This window comes from Pseudochaenichthys georgianus, chromosome 23, assembly GCF_902827115.2.
Source record: "Pseudochaenichthys georgianus chromosome 23, fPseGeo1.2, whole genome shotgun sequence".
In the NCBI taxonomy this organism is placed as follows: Eukaryota; Metazoa; Chordata; class Actinopteri; order Perciformes; family Channichthyidae; genus Pseudochaenichthys; species Pseudochaenichthys georgianus.
In genome coordinates this window covers 4,505,412-4,532,511 of record NC_047525.1, presented here as the reverse complement: position 1 = coordinate 4,532,511, position 27,100 = coordinate 4,505,412, and the positions used below count along the sequence as shown (strand labels likewise).

The 27,100-nt window shown below is 41.2% G+C and overlaps 1 protein-coding gene across 2 annotated transcripts in view; it reads left to right on the top strand.

Annotated features, from left to right (window-relative positions):
- The window catches only part of LOC117468318 (ras-related protein Rab-37-like), a 94,151-nt gene that overhangs the window by 29,946 nt on the left and 37,105 nt on the right, over nt 1–27,100 (top strand). For both annotated transcript variants that reach the window (XM_034112375.2, XM_071201817.1), the window contains exons 2-8: nt 5,663–5,773; nt 6,621–6,662; nt 6,792–6,858; nt 6,966–7,018; nt 7,198–7,263; nt 22,594–22,650; nt 22,728–22,804. In XM_034112375.2, the coding sequence (XP_033968266.1) occupies nt 5,663–5,773; nt 6,621–6,662; nt 6,792–6,858; nt 6,966–7,018; nt 7,198–7,263; nt 22,594–22,650; nt 22,728–22,804 (473 nt within the window). The remainder of the gene's footprint in view (nt 1–5,662; nt 5,774–6,620; nt 6,663–6,791; nt 6,859–6,965; nt 7,019–7,197; nt 7,264–22,593; nt 22,651–22,727; nt 22,805–27,100) is intronic.

Genomic DNA, 27,100 nt, shown 5'->3' with positions numbered 1-27,100 from the left:
GATACATGTGTGTGTAGTCTTTCATATTAAACATGATCACTGGTAGATAGCCACAGTAGTCACAGTTTACCCTGGGCGGATCGCGAGTAAACACTGTGTTCTTCACTGGGAGGCTGTCTGAAGGTGTACACAGGTCTCAGATGGACTTAGTATCACATTAGGAACGATATTCAGTGATAAATCGGGCAACAATAGCTGGTTTTAATGATTTATTCGAGCGGATCACAGCTCTCCACAGCTGAAGACTTCTCCACGCTGCTTTCAAACTGTGAGTAAACTACGTGTGCTTCACTTGGAGGCTGTCTGAAGGTGTACACAGGTCTCAGATGGACTTGGTATCACATTAAGAACGATAATCAGTAATTAGTCTGGCAATAATAGCTGGTTTAAATGATTTATTGGAGTTCGCAATGTTTTGAACAGACATCCCCAGTCAATTCGTTTTTCTTTTTGTAGTCCCCGCTGTTCGCGTCCGGATATCTCCATCGTAACCACAACCTCACACACTGGTACTGAATTGCATCAAAGTCTTCCTACAGAGCCAAATATACCAACAAATGTATGTAAACGACAGAAGAAGCGATCGAAAATCACCCCAGTTGATCGGGAAACCAGTTGATCGGGAAACCAGTTAACGAGGGAACCAGTTAATCCGGAACACCGGCGGCGTGTGGAGCTCAGCGGCCGGGCCGCCAGCTGTCAGGTCCGGGACCCGGACACGGGTGGATATCTCTCGATAGCAAGAGACACAGCAGAGCCAAGCCCAATATTCTCCTTTTTTCGTTTTTGTCCCTTTGTTGTGTCAGAGAGAGTCTGCCAGGAGTGCTAGATGAATGAACTGTCGATGACATGCCGACCATAGCCCAATGTTGTTGTTTTTTCCCTGATCTCAAGTCCATGCTGCATTCGTCCGACCAAATTAAAAGTGGGTTCGGGTGTTTTTAAAGGTTTTAAATTGAATTAGGATGGACAGCCCCTGGGCTAGCGTCTACCTAGCTTCGCTGCATCCCGGGTTCTGTTTTTATGAGATTCATAATGATGATGAGTCTTTTATTATGGACCCAGTGTGTTATATGCAGTGACGGTTGACCGGCGTTAGCTTAACCTAAGAAATTATTCTGCACATGTGGCTGTTGTAAGAGTGATACTTGGCATTAAACGCTTCTGGAGGCTGATGCCGTTTTCTTCCCTTTCGGGCAATCTATTATGCCAGTATCATGCAGCTCGCGGATCAGTAATGAGTGACCCGACAGTAAAACTAAACATAGGCCTATCTATAACTAGTTTAGGTAGTTTGAGAGGTAATTAAAATAGCTACGTGTGATATTCTAACCTGACGTGTGTGTGTTTTGTCCGCTCACCGCTGCATGTGATCATGCAGAGCTGCGTGTCCACTCGTCAGCAGCAGCTGATCTCTCTCTCCCGTCAGATTAGACTTCACTCGCGTGTATGTCCATATCGATCAGATCCAGCTAGTTCTAGCTAATGATAGGACTACCTGCTTATTAAAAGACACCTACATAATAAGTGTCGCTGTGCAACTGGGTGAGGCCACAAAGTATTGCGCAGCATTATGCATTTGTTTACATGCCCACCGGTGTTCCGGTTTAACTGGTTCCCCGATCAACTGGTTGACAGATGTGGAGGCGTGGCCTTCGACTGAAATACACATTTCGATCGCTTCTTCTGTCGTTTACATAAATCTTTTGGTATATTTGGCTGGATAGGAACACTTTGATGCACATTCAGTACCAGTGTGTGAGGTTGTGGTTACGATGGCGATATCCGGACGCGTACAGCGAGGACTACAAAAAGAAAAACGAGTTGACTGGGGATGTCTGTTCAAAACATTGCGAACTCCAATAAATCATTTAAACCAGCTATTGTTGCCAGACTTATTACTGAATATCATCTTAATGTGATACCAAGTCCATCTGAGACCTGTGTACACCTTCAGACAGCCTCCCAGTGAAGCACACGTTCTTTACTCACAGTTTGAAAGCAGCGTGGAGAAGTCTTCAGCTGTGATAAACTGTGATCCTCTCGAATAAATCCTTAAAACCAGATATTGTTGCCCGAATTATCACTGAATATCGTTCCTAATGTGATACCAAGTCCATCTGAGACATGTGTACACCTTCAGACAGCCTCCAAGTGAAGCGCACGTTGTTTACTCAGAGTTTGAAAGCAGCGTGGAGAAGTCTTCAGCTGTGTTAAACTGTGATCCTCTCAGGTAAACTGTGATTCACTGATGGGTCATTAATCTTGGTCTCGGCAAACAATATTAGGAATCCTCTATTCAAACTAAATAATATTCAGTGTCCATCGACATGAAAATAACAAAAAAGTTCATGCTGGACTCAAACCCGAGTCCCAACAGCAAAAGTCACTCCAGCCCTGTACGTTATGAGTGCGCCACAGATCAACACAACGTATCGAATCACCACACTAGAGTATTTTAGATTAACCTTGTTAAAAAGTTCTAGAAAAATGCAACTCGACTACCATTTATAATGTGAGCGAATGTATGTACACTTTAAGCCATATAATATACATATTATAATATAGTATACTGACTGAGGTCTGTATCAAGCCTCATTAAGACCCACCGAGATCAGATATCCTAGTTTATACAAGTATAAACGGGTATCAAATCGACTCGACATCATATTAATAACGATATATGATACAAATGTAAGACTGACAACACGAATAGTTTGTAAAGGATTTATTGACGTTAGAACTATTAACAAAGCACTTGTATACTAATAAAGGAATGGCTTATCTAAAGCCAGTTGAGCAGCACTTTAAATGTTTTGGCTCTATGAAACCTGATGTACTTTATGATTCTGTTTTCTTCAAGTTTGTATCTTCTTGGTCTTATGCACTTATTGTAAGTCGCTTTAGGTAAACGTGTCAGGTAAATGCAATGTCATGTAATGTAATTGACGTGAGTGTTTTGAACACTCACGTTTTATTTTTGATTCTCTGGAAGGTATCATGTTAATCCGTGGCGCACTCATAAAGTGCAGGGCTGGAGTGACTTTTGCTGTTGGGACTCGGGTTTGAGTCCAGCATGAACTTTTTTGTTATTTTCATGTCGATGCACACTGCATTATTATGTTTGAATAGAGGATTCCTAATATTGTTTGCCGAGACCAACATTAATGACCCATCAGCATTTTAAAGTCTAAATATCCCTGCACATGCAGCAATGACATTTCTGCTGCTATCTTTGCAAAACGAGTTAACAGTCACATGTGATCTGGATGAGTGCTGCAGAATGCCGTTTTTATAAGGGATGTATGTGTCTTTCATATTCAACATGATCGCTGGTAGATAGCCACAGAAGATGTAACACAGTTTAATCTGGGCGGATCCCATTTTCCCTGGGCAAATCACAGTTTACCTGAGAGGATCACAGTTTACAGTTCACAGCTGAAGACTTCTCCACGCTGCTTTCAAACTGTGAGTAAACAACGTGTGCTTTACTTGGAGGCTGTCTGAAGGTGTACACAGGTCTCAGATGGACTTGGTATCACATTAAGAACGATATTCAGTAATTAGTCTGGCAACAGCTGGTTTAAATGATTTATTGGAGTTCGCAATGTTTTGAACAGACATCCCCAGTCAACTCGTTTTTCTTTTTGTAGTCCTCGCTGTACGCGTCCGGATATCGCCATCGTAACCACAACCTCACACACTGGTACTGAATGTGCATCAAAGTGTTCCTATCCAACCAAATATACCAAAAGATTTATGTAAACAACAGAAGAAGCGATCGAAATGTGTATTTCAGTCGAAGGCCACGCCTCCACATCTGTCAACCAGTTGATCGGGGAACCAGTTAAACCGGAACACCGGAACCCCGAGGCATTACCAACAGATCAACGCACAATCAACCCAAACAGGACATCTATTTCTCCACATTAAGTGTTAGACATTAGAATTGACTATTCTTGTCTGTCACATAAGTGGCGCAACTGAAGCGGTATTGCGCTAATAGGAAATGATTTTGACGGAAGAGATTTAGATTTGCCGGCTAACGGGAACTCTGTTACTGTTATATATTTTTGCACAGTTTCAATATGAAAAATAAAATAGATCTATTGCATTTTGGAGGGAAAAAAACGTGTCATGGATTTATTGCATTTTGGGGAAAAAATGATCAGTTTTTAAAATAAATATTTGAAAATCTAATTCTGGATTTTAATTTGTAATTTTATTATAACCTCAATATGCTATGTGAAAGTTTTAAACATAAAATAGTGGTTTTCACTTGCCACTTTTCTTGGTAAAGAAAATACATTTTTACTCAAATTAATCAACATGGATTTATAGCGTTTTGGAACCAAACTCTTCATTCAAAAAAAGTCGGAGGAGAAACTAACTATCGCCGTAGCAATCACACGGTTTTGTATGACCAGACCCTCTTCACCTACCGGGATACAAACCGGAGGAACCAGGCAGGAGGGAGGTGGCAGAGACAGTGGGTGAAACTGGTAGGTTTTTGCCTGTTTGGGGAGTTTATATATATATATTGCTCCCATAAAATCCCCGGGGTTTTTTGCTTTGTATGTCGGGGGCGGGAGATTCATGTGATTGGTTGTTGGTCGTGTTGCTTGAATAAAATCCCCAAGCTCCAGACACGCCCGGCTCCAAGCTTTTTTTGAAGCTGTAGTGTGGACGCTCCGTTAATGAGCATTACTTCCTGAGCATGAAAGGAACGTTGAAACAGGTCAAAATAAAAGTGTTTCAAATGTGTTACAACTTACACTCTGTGGTAGTCTTGTGTGCTACTATTTGACTTTTAACATTAAAACCTGAGAGTTAATAACTATAAAACATTTTGCTTATTTTTAACTATGCCAAAAAAGTGATTTTGTCAGCGCTTTTAATGAGTTCTCACCAAAGTTTTAACCCAGGCTAACCTTACAAAGGTGCTTACCTCAAGCACAGACTAAACATAATGATTCTTAATCTATTCTCTGCTCTCTGCAGAGTAAACATAAGTGGACGTTGTGGCCATGCCTCAATAAAATGGATATGGTACTTCAGAGGATGCAGCATCCATATTTTATCCTCAACTGAGATGTGACCCACTTCTGAGAGTTTCTAAAATCCCTCTAAAAGCTGAGATCAAAGGCTGTGTGTGGCGTAAAAGCTGCTCCACCTAATCCTCTCAGCCTCTATCATTCATAAAGCCTTTAGACCACCTATTGGCATTTTAGAACTTATGACTGTTTTTTACTTTTTCTTCATGTGTGTGTGTGTGTGTGTGTGTGTGTGTGTGTGTGTGTGTGTGTGTGTGTGTGTGTGTGGTGTGGTGTGTGTGTGTGTGTGTGTGTGTGTGTGTGTGTGTGTGTGTGTGTGTGTGTGTGTGTGCAGAAGGGGAATTATTGTCTGCAGGCCCTGGTGACTAACTTGTATGTTGCCTTTATTCTTTTCATGTCTTCACAGTGATCTCCTGTAGTTTGCGAGTCACACTGTAGCAGACACTCTCATAAAGGAAATGTTATTGGAAAGCTTGAAGGAGACATGTTCACAGTGACACAGAGGCTGACTTACAATCAACAATTATAAAATGATGGTATGGGATAAGCCCGAAATGGATGTTCAAGTTTGATCCTAATTGTTATACATTTCTTTGTTTTTCCTGCAGACCATCCTGGTGGGAGACAGTGGAGTGGGGAAGACTTCTCTGCTGGTGCAGTTTGATCAGGGGAAGTTCATCCCAGGCTCCTTCTCTGCTACAGTGGGCATTGGATTCACGGTGTGTGTGTGTGTGTGTGTGTGTGTGTGTGTGTGTGTGTGTGTGTGTGTGTGTGTGTGTGTGTGTGTGTGTGTGTGTGTGTGTGTGTGTGTTTGTGTGTGTGTGGGCGTGCGTGCGTGTATGTGTGTGTGTGTGTTTATATTTAACAAACAGGACATTCTCGTATTGTAACTGCACAGCAGAAATTACATGTTAAAGTGTCAGGTCACCCAAATCACACAAGAACACACTCACTTTCCTCTGCTGCCACCAAGCCATGGAGATACAAAAAAATAAAAAATCTGCCATCTCTTCTTTACCATGTCATTTTGAATTAAAAAAACAAAAGGTCAACAGCAGAGTTCCCATTAACGTCGTGAAGCCCCCACATAAACATATTTTATTTCCTTTGACTACAGAGGCTTTGCCCTTAAAACTGCCTCCAGCAGAATGTAGGGCAGCCTGTCGGTCAGCAGCTAAACTGCTGTGATGAGCCTGGCCCTTTAGGGCTGTCTGTGTGAGCAGACAGAGACCTTGGCCCTGGCGCCTGTAGCAATTTGGAATTTGCTGATTTTCCTGGAGGGAACAGGTCAGAGTCCTTCTACAGGTCTGCTGGGGCCCTCTTCCTTGGCCAGCCCACTCTTTTTAGATGTAAAAGTTGTCAAACCAGAGAGCCTATCACACTTTGTGTAACAGGAACACTGGTTCTTTGAAGTAATCTTTGTTTGAGTGTAGTGGAGGTAGAAGCCCGACAAATTAAAGAAAAATCTATCCAAGGTTTTCCTTGTTTTGTTTTTTTTGTGAGGTGATTAACTAAAATCAAGTCTTCTGCTCATTCTAACATGAAATCTCTTTCTGCTTATACCAGAACAAAGTGGTGACTGTTGACGATGCAAAGGTCAAGCTACAGGTCAGTTATATATCAGCTCTAGTGAAATGTGCTTCCACGTTCGGATCCTCCTTCTAAAGCACAGGCGAGTTTCCTCTTGAGTCAGCCAAGTGGAACCAGGCCAAACTGTCAGTTTCTTTTTTATTTCAGATTTGGGACACCGCAGGACAGGAGAGGTTCAGAAGTGTGACACATGCATATTACAGAGATGCTCACGGTAAGGCAGATACAAAACCATAACCTACATGTGATTGTCAGATCTACTTTACTCATGTTACTGTGGCCTGCAGAATATAACCATGTGTCATTCATCCTGCTCCAAAGCTCTGCTCCTGCTCTACGACATCAGCAGCAGAACCTCCTTTGACAACATAAGGGTGCGTGTGTGTGTGTGTGTGTGTGTGTGTGTGTGTGTGTGTGTGTGTGTGTGTGTGTGTGTGTGTGTGTGTGTGTGTGTGTTAACCTGCTTTCCAAGTTTGGCCTAATGCATACACACTTCATTTCTGTTTTGTTGGACTGTGTGTGTATTCATGGGTGTGTGTCTCTCTTGTTTCAGGCGTGGCTAACAGAGATCCATGAGTATGCACAAAGTGATGTAGTCATCATGTTGCTGGGCAACAAGGTAAGAGGGACATGTTTGAGAGGCTCAGCAACGAAAAAGTCTTGAGAAAATAGACATGGATGTGATCTTTAGTGAAACCTGACTGAATGCTGTGGCTTTTTATTAAAGTTTATATCCAAAACATTTCTCTGTACAGCAGCAGACTGTTAGTAAGCTTTGGGAACTAAGGAACACATGTTTCAGCTAAAGACACAGATCTTTCTCAGGATTTGGTGTAAATCTGATTAGAATCAATCAGTGGTGTAAAGTAACTAAGTACTGTACCTAAGTAAACATTTGAGAGACTTTTACTTTACTTGAGTATTTTAAATTGTTGCTACTTTTTACTTCCACCCCACTATAAGTACAGCATTGTGTACTTTTTCTCCTACATTTACTTAAATCAGACTTTATTTCCACCTGAAGTAAATTCATAAGCTACCCTGCAATATACAAAGTCATTCAAACTACAGTAGCTGCACCTTTACCAGCTTTGATTCACATATGAAAGCTTCCATAATTAAAATCGAATCATATATTATATTTAGTTTAGTTTAGTTTATTTATTTATAGTGTCGTGGACAGTCCCCATCGATGAACTGTCACAAAAACAGTAAATGGAGCAGCTTTAGCCGACATGGCTAATTTCCAGCCGTTGTCCCCGGCCAGATGGTAATAGACACCCTTAAAATTACAATATATCAACAGCATTAGTTATAAGAAAATATATAAAATAAAATAAAAAGGAGGAAAGAGGATAAAAGACAACCTGATCTCACCAGAATGCGTGACTCCACCACGACTCCTTTACACCACAATGCGTGATGGAGTCACGAACTTTGTTACATTTACGTGTCGGCACCACGCAAACAACCCCAATGTAAAGTGAATGAGTCTCCTTTGTCGTGGTGCACACACGCATTTCTACAACGTCCCGCAGTGAGCTTTTATTCTATACAACGTTTTTTAAATCTACTTTATAGCTTGTAGTAACTCACGGGAGGCTTCTTTTATTTTATTTGTATTCATAATAATTTTTATTTTTCGTCAGAATGTAAAAATTACATTAGTTACGAATTTGTGTTCTCAAAAAACAGTGCATTGTGTGTAATGCAACTGTGATTTTTATTAAATTAGTTAATTTTTAAGGAAGGCCAGAGCTTCAGCTGTGTAAAATAGATTGTTCCCTTTAGTTAACGTTATTTAAAAGATAAAGATCATGTCCCCTCTATTGTATTACGAGCGTCCATTCCCATTGGATAATGGAGAATTTTACACCCGGAAGTAAGAATTCTCCTTACTGTCGATTGATTATACAGTGATATCTGCACTACTCATCGACTAAAAAACACCAAATTGTCCTTGTTAATTACACAACATTGATTGGTTTGAATTGTGTACAATGCTTTTGTATTTTCCCCCTTCGATTCGGAGAAACAAATATTTTTTCGGAGTTTTAGGATGGCCGAAGACACTACACTACCCAGAATCCTCAGCTATCGTTTGGGACTACACCATGTGCTTAGCTTGACAAACCCTGTGATCAGTCCTCAACCTCTGTGATTGGATGCGCGACGTTTACACAGAGCGTCAAAAAGGACTTTGAAATGGAATGAAACCCATCGACGGCAAACTATTCAAAACAGGAATCGAACGTGTCCTACCCCCCCCCCCCCCCTTAGGTCACAGGCTCCTCCAACAGTGCTACGCAATAAAACAGATACACAGAAAAAATAGTGAAATAGTGCAATAAGAGTCTATATACAAGTGATTGGAATATGATATATTAGATACATAATTGCTAAGTAGCAGCCAGATTAATGTTATTTCTAAATTCAGGTGTTTAATAATCGTATAGCCTGTGGGATGAAGCTGTCTCTGTGTCTGGTGGTTTTAGTCCGGATGCTGCGGTACCGCCTGCCAGACTGCAGCAGACAGAACAGTTTGTGGCTGGGGAGATGGGGTCTTTTATAATCCTGAGGGCTTTCTTTAAGGTTAACCTGGTATTTTTACTCCACTACATTTATTTTAGTTACTTTACAGATTTGGATTAATGATGTGAAATATAAACAACCCTTAAATCAGACTTTAGTTACACCTGAGTAAAATTCAGTGAAGGTGATTGTCAAGTGCCAACAATCAGGAGAGATATTTGATAGTTGGGGCTTGAGAAGACTAAATATTTATCTGCAGATCCGTTTAAAGCATATTAATTACTCGTTATTCTCTAATAGTTCATTAAAGACTGTATAGAATTGCTATTTTGCACATCCCTTTCAAGATTTTCTAAGGTTTATTGACATATGATATACACAACAGTGTAGTTATGCAATGAATGAAAAACTTGGGTCACAGGTTCCTCAACAGTGCATTACAAGACATCTATCAATGTGTGTATACTTCCACCATTACACTGTCGTATTCTGCACATTTCTTTAAATAAAGCCTTATTAGTTAGCACATCCTCCTATCAGGCACTAAACTGTTTTACTCTAGATATCATTTGAGTATCTTTTGATATTTTCTATTCTATATTTATATAATTGACCGTCTACTTTCCCACTATTTTGTATGTACTCTTAATATTTAAATGTTTTCATAAAATATAACACATTCAAAAGTGCTTTACAAAAATGAAAGACATTAAGAAAAAGGAATTTTAAACAGTCATTAAAAAGCAACACAATCTACCTGCATTGCAATCACTCTAAACGTGTAATAACGTGCTTTAACCAGTAGGTGGTTTGGGTTAAAAGCATAGGTTAAAAGGCTGTCAAGTTTACAGTGTTTACAAAATAAAATATACTGCTGTTTCCGGTTTAGTTAACGACAAATATTATTTTGTTATTGTTTTGATATTTGTAACACAAAAGCGATGGAAAATACCCATAGCAACAAAAAAAAGATGGTCTTAACATGACCCAGTGGTCTAGAAGTTAATAAAAAACAATAATATCAAAACAAAATATTACTATTAACTTTATTGTGAAATTAAAACAGAACGGTAAAAGAATAGTTTCCGGTCTATTCTAAGCCCGATCTCTGTAGATAAATAAATAACTACGACAGATGTGTAATATTTAATGCAGCCAAACCATTTATTACAATGCATTCATGTGATGACTTTCAAAGAGTAAAGTACACTGCTGAATAAAGTATGATTTTATCTTTTACGAAACGTTTTTTTTCATATGGAATGCAGTTGGAGGTCAACCAATCAAAGAGCTTGAGGACTTATCACGGGGTTTGTCAAGCTAAGCACATGGTGTAGTCCCAAACGATAGCTGAGGATTCTGGGTAGTGTAGTGTTTTTTAGTCGATGAGTAGTTCAGATATCACTGTAAAATCAATCGACAGTAAGGAGAACACTTCCGGATGTAAAATTCTCCGTTATCCAATGGGAATGGACGCTCGTAATACAATACAGGGGACATGATCTTTATCTTTTAAATAACGTTAACTAAAGGGAACAATCTATTTGACCCAGCTGAAGCTCTGGCCTTCCTTAAAAATTAACTAATTTAATAAAAATCACAGTTGCATTACACACAATGCAGTATTTTTTGAGAACACAAATTCGTAACTAATGTAATTTTTACATTCTGACGAAAAATAAAAATAATTATGAATACAAATAAAATAAAAGAAGCCTCCCGTGAGTTACTACAAGCTATAAAGTAGATTTTAAACACGTTTTATAGAATAAAAGCTCACTGCGGGACGTTGTAGAAATGCGTGTGTGCACCACAACAAAGGAGCCTCATTCACTTTACATTGGGGTTGTTTGCGTGGTGCCGACACGTACATGTAACAAAGTTCGTGACTCCACCACGCATTGTGGTGTTAAGAAGTCGTGGTGTAGTCACGCATTCTGGTGAGATCAGGTTGATAAAAGAGAACAATAAACAACACACGTTACTATATACAGTACATGTCACATATAGCACATCACAATCACATCACAGAAACGAGGGGCAACATCCATGATCACAACATGTAACACAACATGTAACACTCACGCCATACTTAACACAGACTAGTGTGTGCAGGTGTAGTTCTCAGTGAACCATGTTTTTAAGTGAGCTGTGAAGGTGGGATGTGTATGTATGTCTTTGATTTGAGTGGGTAGAGAGTTCCAGTTTTGTATTGCTGTGACCGAGAATGATGACTGACCAAAAGTACTCTTCCTGAATGGGACTGATAGGTCGCTATAGATAATAGATATATTAGCCAATCTGCAAGATGTGTACTTTTGGTACAACTTAATATATTTTCATGCTTCTTCCTTGTATCCAGCCATCTTCTACAGTATATCACGTCTTTCTAGTGATTGGCGCAGGCGAGCGCAGCAGCATTTGGTTCGCCCAGGTCATCGGCGTTACATTGTGGGGCTCATGATGTGCTCTATTGTTTGTGATTCGCCAAACACACATGCATCGGAAGTTGATGTTTTCCATTTCTTAATGGACAAGTTGCAACGTCCTTTGGTCTCCAGTACTTCAGTGGTGTCCAGAAAACTGCTTCTGGATTCAAGGCGTTTCTGGGCAGCAGGGTGCTCGTGAAGTGGGGGCTGGTTGTCATTGGCCTGCTCTGTGCGCTCGGCTTTGGTGATGATTGCTCTGCGGATGTCAGGGGGGTTGATTCCAGAAACATACATACAGGCAGTTTACGGGGGTTGTTTTAATACACCCAGTCACAATCCTGCATGTCTCCTTGAGGATAGGGTCTAGTTTACGTGCATGACTGATCTGCTCCATACTGGGCAGGCATATTCAGCAGTGGAGAAGCACAGAGCTAGTGCCGATGTACGCAGTGTACTTCAAATCAAATCAAGTTTTATTTATATAGCACATTTAAAAGCGATTTTTGGTCGAGCCAAAGTGCTGTACATGTAATAAAAACACATTACTAGAATCACAATAAAATAAATATAAAAAACAAAAACACAGGGAATAGTCAGGTGTCGTGCTCCACTCTGACTAGAAGGCCAGGGAGAAGAAGTGAGTCTTTAGTGAGGATTTAAAAAACCCTAGTGTCTCGGCCGACCTCACATGGAGGGGCAGACTATTCCAGAGCCTGGGGCCAGCTGCTACGAAGGCTCGGTGCCCTCGGGTTTTGAGCCTGGTCTTTCAGGCACTATCAGCAACAGCTGGTCAGCAGACCTTAAAGCTCTGGCTGGGGTGTAGCGATGGAGGAGTTTGGCTATATAGGCCCGAGCCAGCCCATTTAGGGCTTTGAAAACAAATAAAAGGATTTTAAAATCAATTCGGAACCGAATTGGAAGCCAGAATTGGGGTGATGTGGTCACGCTTTTTGTGGCGAGTCAGAAGATGTGCAGCTGCGTTTTGGTCTAGCTGCAGGCGTTTAATTGAGGCCTGGTACATACCCACATACAGAGCATTGCAATAGTCCACTACTTGGGTGGGTGGGCCCCCCACTTAGAGTTTGTTAGTTGTTTTAGGAGTTTGTTCCTGGTGGAGAACTTGCCTCTCGTCTTTTGGATGTGTTGTTTGAAACTAAGGATACGATCTAACGTTAGTCCCAGAGAGACTGGGTGCTGGTGGTTTTCAAGCGTTCTTCCCAGTTTACGTCAAGCTCCTGTTTAGCCTCTCTGTTTTTGACATGAAAGCTACAGATTTGAGTTTTCTCAAGGATTGGGCGCGGGTGGTTTTCAAGATAGTAAGCAGACATATCTGAGAGGTCTCGTTCCAGGGTTGACTCTATTTCTTAGTAGGGCAATGATCAGAATCAGAATCAGAATACCTTTATTAGTCCCACAGAGGGGAAATTTCAGCAGGAAAAAGCCACAGGCAGCTTAGTGTTGCATATCTTACATGCGTTAAAAAAGTACTAAGTTATAATATAATAAACAATATGCTAAAAAAGTACTAAGTTATAATATAATAAACAATATGCTAAAAAAAAAAAAAAAGATTAAAAAAGTTAAATAATTTTCAAAAATACAGATCAAAAACAAAATAAACAACAAATCAAATCTACAAATCAAATCCTGTAGCAGTGATAGTAGCTTTCTTCCATATGGCTGGAATTAGCTGGGTCTGGAGCATAGACTGTATATATAAATGGACGTAGGGTCCGTAACGTCACCCATAGGATTCTGCAGAGTTGCCGAGAAGCCCTTAGTCAACACACTCTCACTCCCTAAGCGTCCAGGAGCGACGTTTGGTCAGTGTCCGTGGCGTGCAGTTGTGACGCTCCTAGGCTCCTTCAGCTTCATAAAGGGACGCAAATAGCTTTCAACTGATTGCAATGTATTCCCATCTGCGTCGGGATTTGACGCTCATGGAAGCACGACATTCATTTGCGTCGGCTGCCCTTAAAGGCAATGTGAGCGTCCATTCCCATTGGATAACGGAGAATTGTACACCCGGAAGTAAGTATTCCTCTTACTGTCGATTGATTTTACAGTGATATCTGCACTACTCATCAACTAAAAAACACCAGATTATCCTTGTTAATTACACAACATTGATTGGTTTAAATTGTATGCAATGCTTTTGTATTTTTCCACTTCGATTCGGAGAAACAAATATTTTTTCTGAGTAAAGGATGGCAGAAGACACTACACTACCCAGAATCCCCAGCTATCGTTTGGACTACACCATGTGCTCTGTTTGACTAACCCCGTTTTTTTTTACCATTCATTCCAATGGCTGGCGTCTATGTCACGTGATCTTCAAATTTCTCCCTGCAGAAAAAGAAAACATGGCCGAACTTCGTTTTATTCTCGGTGGAAAATGCCTATTTTAAAGTTAGTTTGGCCACTAAAATGCGTTTTGATGTCATTTGATGCGAGAAATATGAGTTGTTATTTCAGATTATGTGTGCAGTGGATGTACATGATCTTTAGTTTGCTAGTTATTACGAAGATTACTTCAGGAAATCGCGACGTTTTCATTGTTACCAAGGTGGTTGCTAGGGACGCTGCTATCGATATTATTTCTGTTATGTTGTGTAACTATTTAATGGTGTTATCTTTATTGCTACCCCCTTCTCCGTCAATTTATAGTGTTGGTCCACAGCGCAAACGTATTAGTTTAACAAAATCCGCATCTAAAGATAGCCTACGTTATTTCCCCCTGTGCAATTCCAGTCTCACATCTCACAACACATCGTCATTAACAAATACCGGAAACAGATCGAAAACATTTAAAAAAATAATAATAATACTTTATTCCGAGTGTGCTTGCTTTTCTCTTTGAAAGTCATCACATAACGGCATTGTAATACACGGTTCGGCTGCATTACATATTACATATCTGCCGTAGTTCTGTATTTATAGAGCCCTGATGAGAAGACTTCTAGACAAACATGAGGAACTGAAAACGTGACGTGGATCATAAATATATCAGCCATTAAACATCTTACATTTCTTTTCACACAATACGTCTACTTGCAGTATCAACACTAATTCGGCTGACTTTTATATTTGATCCAATTGGTAGATAGGCTGTATTTACACCATAAAGGTGCACAGCTGATATAAAGGGACACCTAGTGGTTAAAGCATGTTATTGAATTTCATTATTTTTATTATTAGATATGAATAGGATCCCTATAAAGCAGGGGTGCCCAACCAGTCGATCGCGAGATGTGTCTAAAAATAGAACAACAATATTCTGTTTTATCGTTAATGTCCTATAACATAATCTTCCTGTGCCAGAATAATGCACTTGAACGCATCAAAGCTTTGTGATTGGCCGGCGTGACCCCATGTGTCGGGGCGTGGCTGGTGGGCAGTATTTCGCTGACGTTGTCCGTGTCAACAGGAGTGACAGTCCGCACACACACAAGACCGCAATTATGGCAGAAGCAAAAGAGCCCAAAATATATCATTTTCACTCCGAGTGGGAGGATGATTATTTGTATCTATTCCAATTCAAAGTCCATCTGTCTCATCTGCAATGCGAGCGTGGCTTTATCGAAGAAGGGTAATTTAGGAGCGGCATTTCAAAACAGTGCACAAACGCTACGAGATGGAATTCCCTCCTAATTCTGCCCTATGCTCCCAATAGGGGAGGGGCCCGATAGGACAGCTAACTGCACAGCAGTCCATTTTCACCAGGCCCAACAACAAGAGCAAGGCTGCTACCAGAGCATCTTATCGTGTCAGTCACGTTCTTGCGAAACACATGCAGTCTTTCAATGATGGCGAAGTTGTGAAAGAAGCATTCCTGGAGGCTGCCGACCATTGCTGCCGACGCGCTTTTGACAGTAAACAACAACAATAACATTTCAACAGGTTTTTGATATAATAAAAACTCAAGTTGGATACCGTTATTAATCAGCTGTGAGTTTTAGTTTGTTTGAACTTAGTCATTATAATTATTGTACAAAATGGTATAAGAATGCAAACTTAAATTGATTATAGTCTATCATCAATTCAGGTTAAGAAACTAGTGTTGCTTGCATCCTATTTTAAAGGCATTTCTTTTTAATCTCTACTAAAATGCAACAAAAAAAAGGGTTTGATTCTATTAATTTTGTCTTATTTATTGTACTTTGGCAGCAGATTCCTGTGTAGCTTCAGATCTGAGTTGTCTTATTAGTAAGCCTAATTTATACTTTTGAAGCAACACTATTTTTATATAATGGCAAAGAAAGGGTTCAGTGTCTTTTATTTTTTTCCTGTGTCATATGTGGCAGCACTGTTCAATATTTCTTGAAAACATTACCCACTGTAGTACGTGACGTGTGAATAAACTCCAACTCTGTATCAACAACACTGTTGTGTAACTTCAGTTACATACTTGTATGTGTGTAGATTAGAAAGAGGTAAGATAAAGGATCTGCAGTATTTTATGAGGTATTAATCGTACAAAGGTCAGTTTTATACAAGTAGAAGTGTGTATTTACCTGGTAGTAGGCTGTCAGTAATGGCTACGCCTCTCTCTTTGGACTGGTAGATCTCGGCAGACTGGCAACTTTAAAAGTAGCTCTCGGTTCAAAAAAGGTTGGGCACCCCTGCTATAAAGTATATTCATTACTCGTTATTCTCTACTAATAGTTAATTAAAGACTGTATATAATGACTATTTTGCACATCCCTTTCAAGATTTTCTAAGGTTTATTGACATATCATATAGGCCTACACAACTACTGTATGGTGTAGTTCTGCACTGAATGAAAAACTTGGGTCACAGGTTCCTCAATAGTGCATTACAAGACATCTATCAATATTTGTGGATACCTCCAGCAATGTTAACTATGTTGAAGCACTTATTTTAACTGATATTATACATAATGTATTATACTCTTATAAGATGTATGTAGATATTTCATCTCCGGCCTTGTCAGGTATTGAATAATCAATAAATAAAGAACACAGAATTGTTGAATATAAAACACAGAATTAGTGTGATTATGCTAAATGATTTTCAAATAAACACCACTGCATATTTAACTGTTACACAAGCTGATGTAACGCAAATGTTCCAACTTGGGATCAATAAAGTATATCTTATCTTAAGCTGATCGATGGCTACTGCCATATTTGCAAAATGTGCCTCTGAACCTTGACAAGTGCATGTTTCAGGCTTATCAATTAATGTAATGTAATGTTATCACAGGGGTCACACACATAAGACCAGCTGTTAAATAAAGCTCTTCTGACCTTAGCTGGCATGTGGGTATATATATTAATACTGCCCATTATGGGCACAAGCAATTTTCACCCATTTATTAATTATATGTTTTAAATGTGTTTCCTGTCCCCTAAACCTCCAGGGATGTACACAGTTTAATACTGGCAACTTCTTATTATGGGAAATACGAAAACGTCTTTTAAAACTACAACTCCCAGTAGAGACGTGCCATAGAGAACATGTTGCGAAACACAATAGCCAGCATGTGTAGTTCTGGGGACGGGGTGGGGGAGGGGGGAACGCGGTGGACCCGTTCAAATCCAGTTTTGGACAGTTTGCCGTGGTTCCATCCCATTTCAAGTGCTGTTCGAGAATCTGCTTAACCCTCGGAGCACACTCTCCAATCACAGAGCTTGAGGACTATCACAGGGTTTGTCAAACAGAGCACATGGTGTAGTCCAAACGATAGCTGGGGATTCTGGGTAGTGTAGTGTCTTCTGCCATCCTTTACTCAGAAAAAATATTTGTTTCTCCGAATCGAAGGGGAAAAATACAAAAGCATTGCACACAATTTAAACCAATCAATGTTGTGTAATTAACAAGGATAATCTGGTGTTTTTTAGTCGATGAGTAGTGCAGATATCACTGTAAAATCAATCGACAGTAAGAGGAATACTTACTTCCGGGTGTACAATTCTCCGTTATCCAATGGGAATGGACACTCACATTGCCTTTAAGGGCAGCCGACATAAACGAATGCCGTGCTTCCATGAGCGTCAAATCCCGACGCAGATGGGAATACCTTGCAATCAGTTGAAAGCTATTTGCGTCCCTTTATGACGCTGAAGGAGCCTAGGAGCGTCACAATTGGACGCCACGGACACTGACCAAACGTCGCTATTGGACGCTTAGGGAGTGAGAGTGTGTTGCCTCATTCTGTTTTCATTTACTCGTTCGTTATCTGACCAGCTTCAATCTTGTAGGCTTCTCACCTCGTTTCTTGTAGCCCTCGAAAGGGTTTTGGAGGTTGATGCCTCGGTGAACGTGAGTTGTTTGGCTTTCTTGTCCGCAGCAGCAGAAAGCATTTTCGAATCTTTGAATGAATCAAAGTGGGTCGTCACCGTCGATTTTCTCTTATGCTCCAACACACAGTTACACGGGCTGCAGAATAGTTTCCCCCCACTTTCGTGCAAGACATCGGGGTACTGCTTTGCCCGGTCTTTAGCAGAAATATTCGTCGGTAAATGAGATGGATTAGATTTTTTCATCTTGGTGTTTTCTCTCTCGTCTGAGTTCCACACGTTCACTCTATGGTGTTGTTTACCTTCTGTGATGCGCGAGCTGATGACGTCGCATCATCATCATCATCACTTCATGTCAAGACGAGTTAACTTTTTTTTGCTCAACTTTGTGTGGAAAAATGTGGGGATTATGCGGCCTTTTGATAAATATGCGGCCTTTTAAAAATCTGCGCCATTTTGCTGATTATGCGGTAAATTCTGCGATCGCAGAATCGCGTTTTTCTGGAGGGTTTAATATATATATATAAATACGCCATTTTCCTGGAGGTGCAAATATCCTGGAGGTGCAAATATAAACAGCTAGCTAACGTAGCCAGGCAGAGCGCACTAGTTTTTTTTTCTGAATTAACGACCGAATAAATCGCTGCATGTCTTCGGATTACATCTCTGGACATGAGGGGTGTGCTCTAGGTCGTTACCAGCGTAAACTAGAGCTGTGTGGGTTGTCGGATTGCCCTTACAGACTACCTGCAGATGTATGGAAAAGCGACCCTCGAAAGTGGCCTTCGTCGATTTTGGCTGCATCTACGTCTAATTTCTGTAAACACCAGGTGAATACCCCACTTGTCACAATAATATTATCATGCCATTGCATATATGTGTTATTTTAGAGTTGACTAGATATTAAGGCAATAGACTATGATATTCAGTACAGGAAGCTTAGCAACACCTAGACGGTGTACGGCTAAACCCTTGGCCTGCTTGCACCTCGCGTAAAATGGCGGATACCGGAAGTACGGTGTCGCCCTCGGCCCAATACCCGTATATATATCCTTTATTTAACCAGGTAAAAGACTCATTGAGATTAAAATCTCTTTTCCAAGAGCGACCTGGCCAAGAAGGGCAGCATGTACAAAGTTACAACAGATAAAACACAGACATGACAGGCAGACAAATACAGCTGTAAAACACAAATACAATGGCACATTAGCCAGTCAATATGCGAAGTAAAACAAACTATTAAAATCATTCAAAACTGGCAAAATGTAAAACCATTTTAGGATATACGAGCACTCACATCTACCAATGGTGTCGTGTTCTCTGTCCTTTAAGATGGACCTGAATTCCCCAATAGTGATTAAATCTGAGAGTTTCAGCTCCTTTTGTACATTGTTCCAAGCTGTGGGGGCAGCATATCTAAAAGCTGTCTCGTATGTGTGTGTGAAAGAATATAAATAAAAGGGTCGCGTTAGAAAACAATTCACTCACAGATTCATAATCATGAAGGTGGAATCTAACTATATCGATAATAAAATGTATGGAGCCAGGGGTAGAAACATGTTTTTTTCTGCTGTAAAATTGGGCATTTTAACATGGGGGTCTATGGAAATTGCTCCTTTCTGCAGCCATCGCCTATCGGCCAATATATGAACTGCAGTGTGTGGCACTTCCGTATTGGCGTCCAGGCTCTACCCCACAGTTTGCCGCTTGGTCTGGAGGCATGCGTTGCACATTTTCATAAGCCATTGTTTTGCGGCTGGGAGTAGGTGAGTGATCAATTCGATCAGGATGTTGTCAGGACCCACTGCTGTTCCATAGTGCAAAGTCCTGCTTTAAGCTCTTCCAAGGTGAAGGGCTTGGTTGGTATTGACATGTTATGTTGGTTACCTGGAATGAATGCGGATTGATGGTGTGGGTTCTAGTGGGCCTAGTAGTGCTTTTTCCATCCCCTCGCTATACTCGGCCCATTTTACCTTCTTGAGGTTGGAACGGCGTCGAAAGGGAACTTCCGACTTTGTTATAGCATGGTTGATCGTGACTGAGATCGGTCACGAAACACAGGTCAGGGTTGTATCCTCTTCTCCAGAGGCAGCTGTTGAAGGATTTGGGAAGTTTGGCATTGTGAATCAGATCTAGCGTGTTTTCAATCCAGCTTTCGACTAGTTCACCATCACTGTTGGTAGAATCATAGCCCCACAATGTGTGGTGGGAGTTAAAATCCCCAATCACAACAGCATACTTCTTCCTTCACTTAGGTGGTAGGTCAGTGTGGGGATCTGTTGCTCTGCCTGCCACTGTTAGCACCCCACTAACAGAGGATGAACTTTTCCTCAAAAGCCTGCTTCCTTCTCTTCAAAGACTGCCAACGCAGCAGAAGAACTTCGTGAAGTTTGAAATTCATAAATTAATTTATGAAGCAAGCACAGTTGTGCTAAATTTGGAATTCGAATAGATTACCTGTTTATTGACAATCTTTGAAGGGAACAAACCAGGCTTTTTTAAATGTAATCTATAAATGTAGATTATAATTTTGTATTCAAATATCAAAATAAAACGTTGTTTAATGTTCCTTTATTCTTTCGCCATCACATACTTTTCTTTAGGTTTCTTTATGGTCATCACATAATTAATAACGTAATTAAGGTGATTACAGTTAGTAAAAGTTAGTTACTTTACAGTACTGTGCACTATTGTGAACAGTACTGTAAAGTAACTAACTTTTACTTGTAACAGAGTATACCTAGTAGCAGTCTGCTACATATAATCCTTTGTAGAAATATAAGGGACTGCATGTTTTCACAATTTCATTACATTTAAAGTCAAAATGCACTTCTATATATGCTTTGCCTTTAATCATAAAGTCATTTAAAAAGCAGAAAGTGGCACTCCCTCACAAAACAATAATTCATGGGTTTAACAGAAATAATTATATGAATAGGTGACCTAAATCTGGTGTTGGGATAGAAATGTTGCTCAATAGTATGTGTGGGTGGCTCTTAAAAGAGCCTTTAATGTGTGCTGGTGCATTACACGTCGTCTTGCCATGGGACCGTTCCCTCTGCATTGAAGTATGATGTGAAGACCTCCCTAACTCTGATGGCCTCTCTTGCGGAGTTGTTGGCTGCAATTCTTCCTAGACCTGGCAGTGGATCAGCAACTGAGATGGCCCTCTGTGTGTTTGCCTGGGTTGTCCTGCACAAGAAGTTATGGAGAATACAGGTGGCCTTCACAAACTTCTCTGCAACTTCTGGCTGGACCTCAATTCGAAGCCTGTACATCCTCCACTGAGATGAAAGAATCCCGAAGGCATTCTCCACAACAAGCCGATTGAGACAGACTTCGTTGAAGATTCTGCGCTCTCTGGGAAGGTTGCGCCCAGGAAATGGCCTCATGAGGTTTTTCCTGAGAGGAAAGGCCTCACCTGCAACAAAGACATGTGGCAGTGGTCAACTCCTGGGAGTGGCAGGCCAGCAGGCAGTTGGAGGGAGTCAGATTTCAGGGCTTGACCAAAAGCAGAGTTGGCCAGAATGCCCCCACCACTAGTTCTTCTATAGCTCGATTTGAAAGTTGAGAAAAGTTCAACTTTTCAAGCGTTGATGGAAGCGCCAGCCAATCAATACCACTGCCACATGTCTTTGGTTGTTGGTCGCACGCCAGACACGCCCACAGGCAATCTTCAACGCCACGCTGCCATGTGGTCGTACCATCACTGTGGTACAGTGTCTGTTGTCAGCATTGCAATCCCCAATTTCATTTTCATGCTAATACTTTTGTAATTCTTTTAAGTAACATTTTGAATGCAGGACTTTTACTTGTCACTGAGTATTTTTGCACTCTGTTACTTCTACTTTTACTTCGGTACAAGATCTGAGTACTTCCACCTCTTGAACCAATATTGTAATTTTGATGAGATCGACAGAAACTAAACTTCCTTAATAGCTAATATTGCTCTGTGTCTGTTGGCTGTGCAGACAACTTTTTCCACGTATGCTGTAAAGACTTAATAAGGTATTTGATTCGAGGTCAGTGTGTGGATCCATTACCTTGCTCCTGTGAACTTGCACCTCTCTAGGAACCAGTTTACACTCCATAATTGGCCATTTCTGGTACTTAAACTGGTTCCCAAGCAAGTTGCCCTTGGACTGCTCATTCTTTCAAAAAGAGAATGGCGCTCAGCACTGTGTATTGAACATAGAAACATACTGAGCTAGCCCGCTAACGTTCACAGTTCTGTGCATGGCATCGGTATTTCCAATGGTATGTGTTAATTGCAATGGGATATTTTCCTCCCATCACTCTGGTTCTGTGCTGAGGCCCGTTCCTCTGTGCTGCTCTGTGTGGTGTAGTGTTAATAGCTTGCCGCAGGTTCATTATATCCTCTGTATGGACTGCTTTTATAACAGTTTCTCCTTTCATTCCGTTGCAGATGTAGGGCAGTTGTTAAAAATATTCCAAAACATGTTTTTGTAAATCTTTTTGTATAATGAGGATCTATTATTTATCACTATAGTTTGTAAGAAAAATGCACAGAAAAGACGGTTTGTTTAAAAAAACAAAAACATTCCAAGTTTGAAAAGGTAGCATGCAACAAAATCCTACTGCAGCCATATTTTCCAAACCTGCAACAAAAAGTAAAATAAAAATGCTGTTTTAATATATGACAGGCTGCAGGGATTCGTTTTATAAATAAGATGTGCTGTTTTAACCCTGCATTGTGTCTGACAGGCTGACATGAGCAGCGACAGAGCCATCAGGAGGGAAGAAGGAGAGAGGCTGGCCAGAGTGAGTGTTTCATTCATTCATTCACTCACACTGTTCCAACTCAGTGATGCTGACACCATGCTCCTCTGCTTCTCCAGGAGTACTCCGTTCCTTTCATGGAGACTAGTGCCAAGACAGGAGTGAACGTGGATCTGGCCTTCACTGCTGTGTCCAAGTATGAAACTCTTTACCTGCTCTATATCCAGTCTGAGAGAACTGAAGGAATTATTAGCTGCTACCTGTCTAACAATATACTAACACTGAAGGGGTTTAATATGATAAAACATTTTCATCCTGTAACGTACGTGCTTACAGATGATGAAATAATACCAACCATTCATGTCAATACTAATTTGTTCACCCATCATCATTAATATGTAAGAACATTAATATCTAAATGTTTGTTGAATGTTTCAGCCCATTTAGCAAACCATTTAATAAATAATGTATTACAATATAAATATTGGTAACATTCCATTGAGAAGTATTTAAAGAGAAATTCATTAATTTCCAGGGATGATTAGATACGAAAATGTCAACGTTAAATAATCTAACAAAAAATGTAATCAAATGTTAGAGCCAATCATTTATTTCTGAAAATGCCATTACAATATTAATCAAGTTGCAAGTTCACGGATGCTATAATGTTGTTTCGTTAAAGGTCCATCCTTTCCTAAAGGTCACCTATTATGGAAAATGTAGTTTTGTATGTCTTTTACACATAAATATGTGTGGAGACCATAGACCAGGGGTGGGCAATTATTTTTTCCATGGGGCCACATGAGAAACAAAAAATATTGTGGAGGGCCGGGCCAAAAGACTGAACTCAATTCTGCATAATATTAATTGTATTTCTTTATAAAAATCAGTAAATAGCATTGTTTTGACAAGCTGGTAAGAGTATATGTTATAGTTGAGCAATGAAAGAGTGAGGTTACCTTACAAAAAATGTAATTTATTCAATCAAATTTCCCAAAACAATGGTAAGCAAAATGTGAACGTTTTTCACCATTTCCGACTCATATTAGTGAACATTTTCAGTCACATTCACTACAAAACACATTTTGAGTTTCATATACTGTTGGAAAGTTGTGCAAAGGTTCTTAGCATTCTTAAGACATCTTTGTGCTCCAAACATTCAGCAAGATACATCATATTGAACTGTCACTGAACATCAATGAACTGTGATTTTGAGAAAAAGGCTTCCACAGAAAGTGTCCCAGTTCACTGCTAGTTGGTACCTAACCACCTCATCTGGTGTTTTTAAGTTATTTTTTCTTGTTCAGTGAGAGAAATCTCTGCTGGGCTTTAACGAGTGCATCGAAGTCAGGTTGAATGTCTGAGGTGGAGATGTGAAGCACAGCTGACAGATGATCATCAATGAGAGAGGATCTATACTTGGATTTCATAAACTTCATCTTTGAAAAATGTTGTTCACATATGTAGGTAGAGCCAAAGAGAACCAACATCTTCTGAGCATGTCTCCTCATGTTTGGAAAGTAGAAATCCAGCAGATCCTGAGTAGAAATCCAGCAGATCCTGACTTAAAGCGCTCTACTTGACTGCAGGTCAATGAGTTCCAGCTGAATATCACTGGGTGCATTATCCATACTGCAGGTAAAGGGAGAGGAAATCATGAGCATTTCATCCTCGATTGTTCGGAGATCAGCCCTCAGTCTGCTGTTTTTAACCTATTGGTTTATAAACTGCAGAGCTCGCGGCATTCCTCTGTCCCAGATATGCCTCCTACACACGGTCATAATAAATCCACGAGCACCGTTATAACGCCTCGTGTGGACAGCATACACACACCTCTCATCCTCTGGGCGTGTACGCGCCTCATGATGAGAGACGGAGTGAAATGCAACGTGTGGAAACTCCCTCGCAGCCCTTTCACCTCACGGGCATGCGGCGGCGATGGCGTGGCTCGTCACCATGATGACCATTACGGCACATCACAGAGAAGCTCCTCCCCCCAGCAGTTCCATGGGATACAAGAAACACTCCTGTCATCCCAGGAAAAGTGTCTTGCGCGGTTTTTCCCCCCCGCTATTTTTCTAAATCTCGGAAAAGAACGGGGGAGTCGCCCCGTGGATGTACAATCAAACATGTGTTGATTTGCACAGACAACAGGCCACGGCTATGGAAGCAGCCTACCTCAATCGCCAGGGAGGAGTACGATCCGCGCAGCGTCTGAACGCAGCCAGGCGGCTGCTGTTCTGGGCGCGCACACACGTTGCTCTCATTAGAGCAATGTATATTCCCGGCTAAATTAACAGAGGGGCTCGCAGAGCGCAGCAGCCATTGTATGCGAGGAGTATGGAGACTCAGACCGGTGTCACGCGCACTGGCGCCTCAGTGGGATTTGGCTTTGGTGTTACGCGCACTAAGCAAAGCCCCATTTGAACCTGATCAGGTTCCCCTTAAAATGTATTCAGCCAAAGTCGTACTGCTTTTGGCTCTAATAGAGAAAAGGGTGAGTAATGGTCTGCTCTCTCTGTGGCTCCGTCATGTCTCTGGATCCAAGGAGATGCAGTTCAGCTGTTTTACACCCTAACCCGGCTTCATGCCTAAGGTCACCACAACTCTTTTAGGTCAAGAGTGATCACCCTGGCTGACTTATTCCCCCCTCCTTACAGGTCGGAGGAAGAAGCCACGTCTCATCTCCTCTGTCCTGTGCGCGCGCTGTCTTGCTATGTGGCGCGCACGGCGGCCTGGCGCCGTTCTCAGCGCCTGTTTGTGCACTATATAGAGCGCTCGATCGGGCACAACGGCTGTCCCACTGGCTGTGTGAAGCTGTGTCACAGGCATATGTCTCCTCTGGGGTGGAGCTCCCGGAGAATATCAAGAGGAATTTCCTCCTCCACGGCTTTGCACGGAGGAATGTCAGTGGAAGATATTTGCACTACTGCATCTTGGTCTTCCCCCTGTTAATTTATTCATTTTTATTTGAGGGATGTCTCCCATTCCTCTCTGACGCACCCTGTACTGGGTGTCCTGTCGGAGTGAGTGACACCAGGGATCCAGCTGTGCGCCTCTCTCCTGCTTCTCGGAACGCGGAGAGCGGCCCCGTTATCCGTCTTATAGGAGGGAGGTTCTTTTTTCATCTGACACACTTTGTACAGAGTGCCTGGTCAGAGTGGGTGACGTCAGGGATCCAGCTGGGCGCTCTCCTACCTGTCTGATACGCAGAGAGCTGCTGTTCCCCCTCTATGACCGCAGGACAAGGTGAGACCTTAGTCTCTACTTTGTCACAGCGGCCGGTATGTATTGTTCTCAGCCTTCACCCCGTCAGGAAGATAGGCATGTTTTGCTATGTTCCAGGGACGGTGATGCACCATTACGCATGGCACAACAGGCAGGGGGTGGTATTGAAGAACAAACAACCACGGCCGGATTCAAGTTGTGTTCCCTGGATGAACTGAGCAGGCAGAGTCCCTGTAGCTTTACGGAGCAGCTAGCAAAGAGACAAGAAGCTAACACAGCAGTCACTTGACAGAACTGTCACTCAATGTGACCACGCCCTAATATATGCAAAAACTTTAAGACCTAATATAAATAAAAGGGTCGCGTTAGAAAACAATTCACTCACAGATTTATAATCATGAAGGTGGAATCTAACTATATTCATAATAATATTTATTGCAGCCAGGGGTAGAAACATGTTTTTTTCTGCTGTAAAGTTGGGCATTTTAACATGGGGGTCTATGGAAATTGCTCCTTTCTGCAGTCATCGCCTATCGGCCAATATATGAACTGCAGTGTGTGGCACTTCCGTATTGGCGTCCCGGCTCTTCCCCAGAGTTTGCCGCTTGGTAGAGAAACACAAAGTGTCCAAAAATACAACCCTCTCTCTTTTCCTCCGTACCCACATCTAAAAGAACGGGGGTACAGCGAAGCAGATTTGCTGCGGTCATGAAGTAATATCGAAAATCTGGGCTGGCTTTACGTTGAACTCCTGGCAACGTTCCGCCCACGTCCCAACCACGTCTTATTCAGCAGGATTTCTACGATAGGGACTTAGAAAAAAGAAGAAGAAGACTTTTTTTTTTACTTTTGCAAAAACACTTTATTTATATACGATCAATTATGTCTTAAAAAACTATGCAAAGTGCAAATCCTCATCCACAACAGAACACACAATATCATTATAACACCAACACTGTTTAAAAGCGTCCAAGTCCCCAATGTGTTTATAAAAACGATGCTCCAGCCAGAGTCTGGCTCTGATGTTGCACAGCCAGATCGCTTTTGCCTCTTCCCCTTTCTTATTTTCAACCCTGTTTTTCCTGCTTAAATAAATGGTCATTCAGGAGCTGACACTTTTCCTTGCTTGTCTTTTTATATGGAGCCCCCATGATAAAAACACTCTCGGTAAAAGCTATACTAAAAAGACTAAAAACCAATGTTAAAAGAGAGAAGAAACCCGTGAGTCTCTTGCACTCTGTAAAAACATGGAAAACAGTCTCTC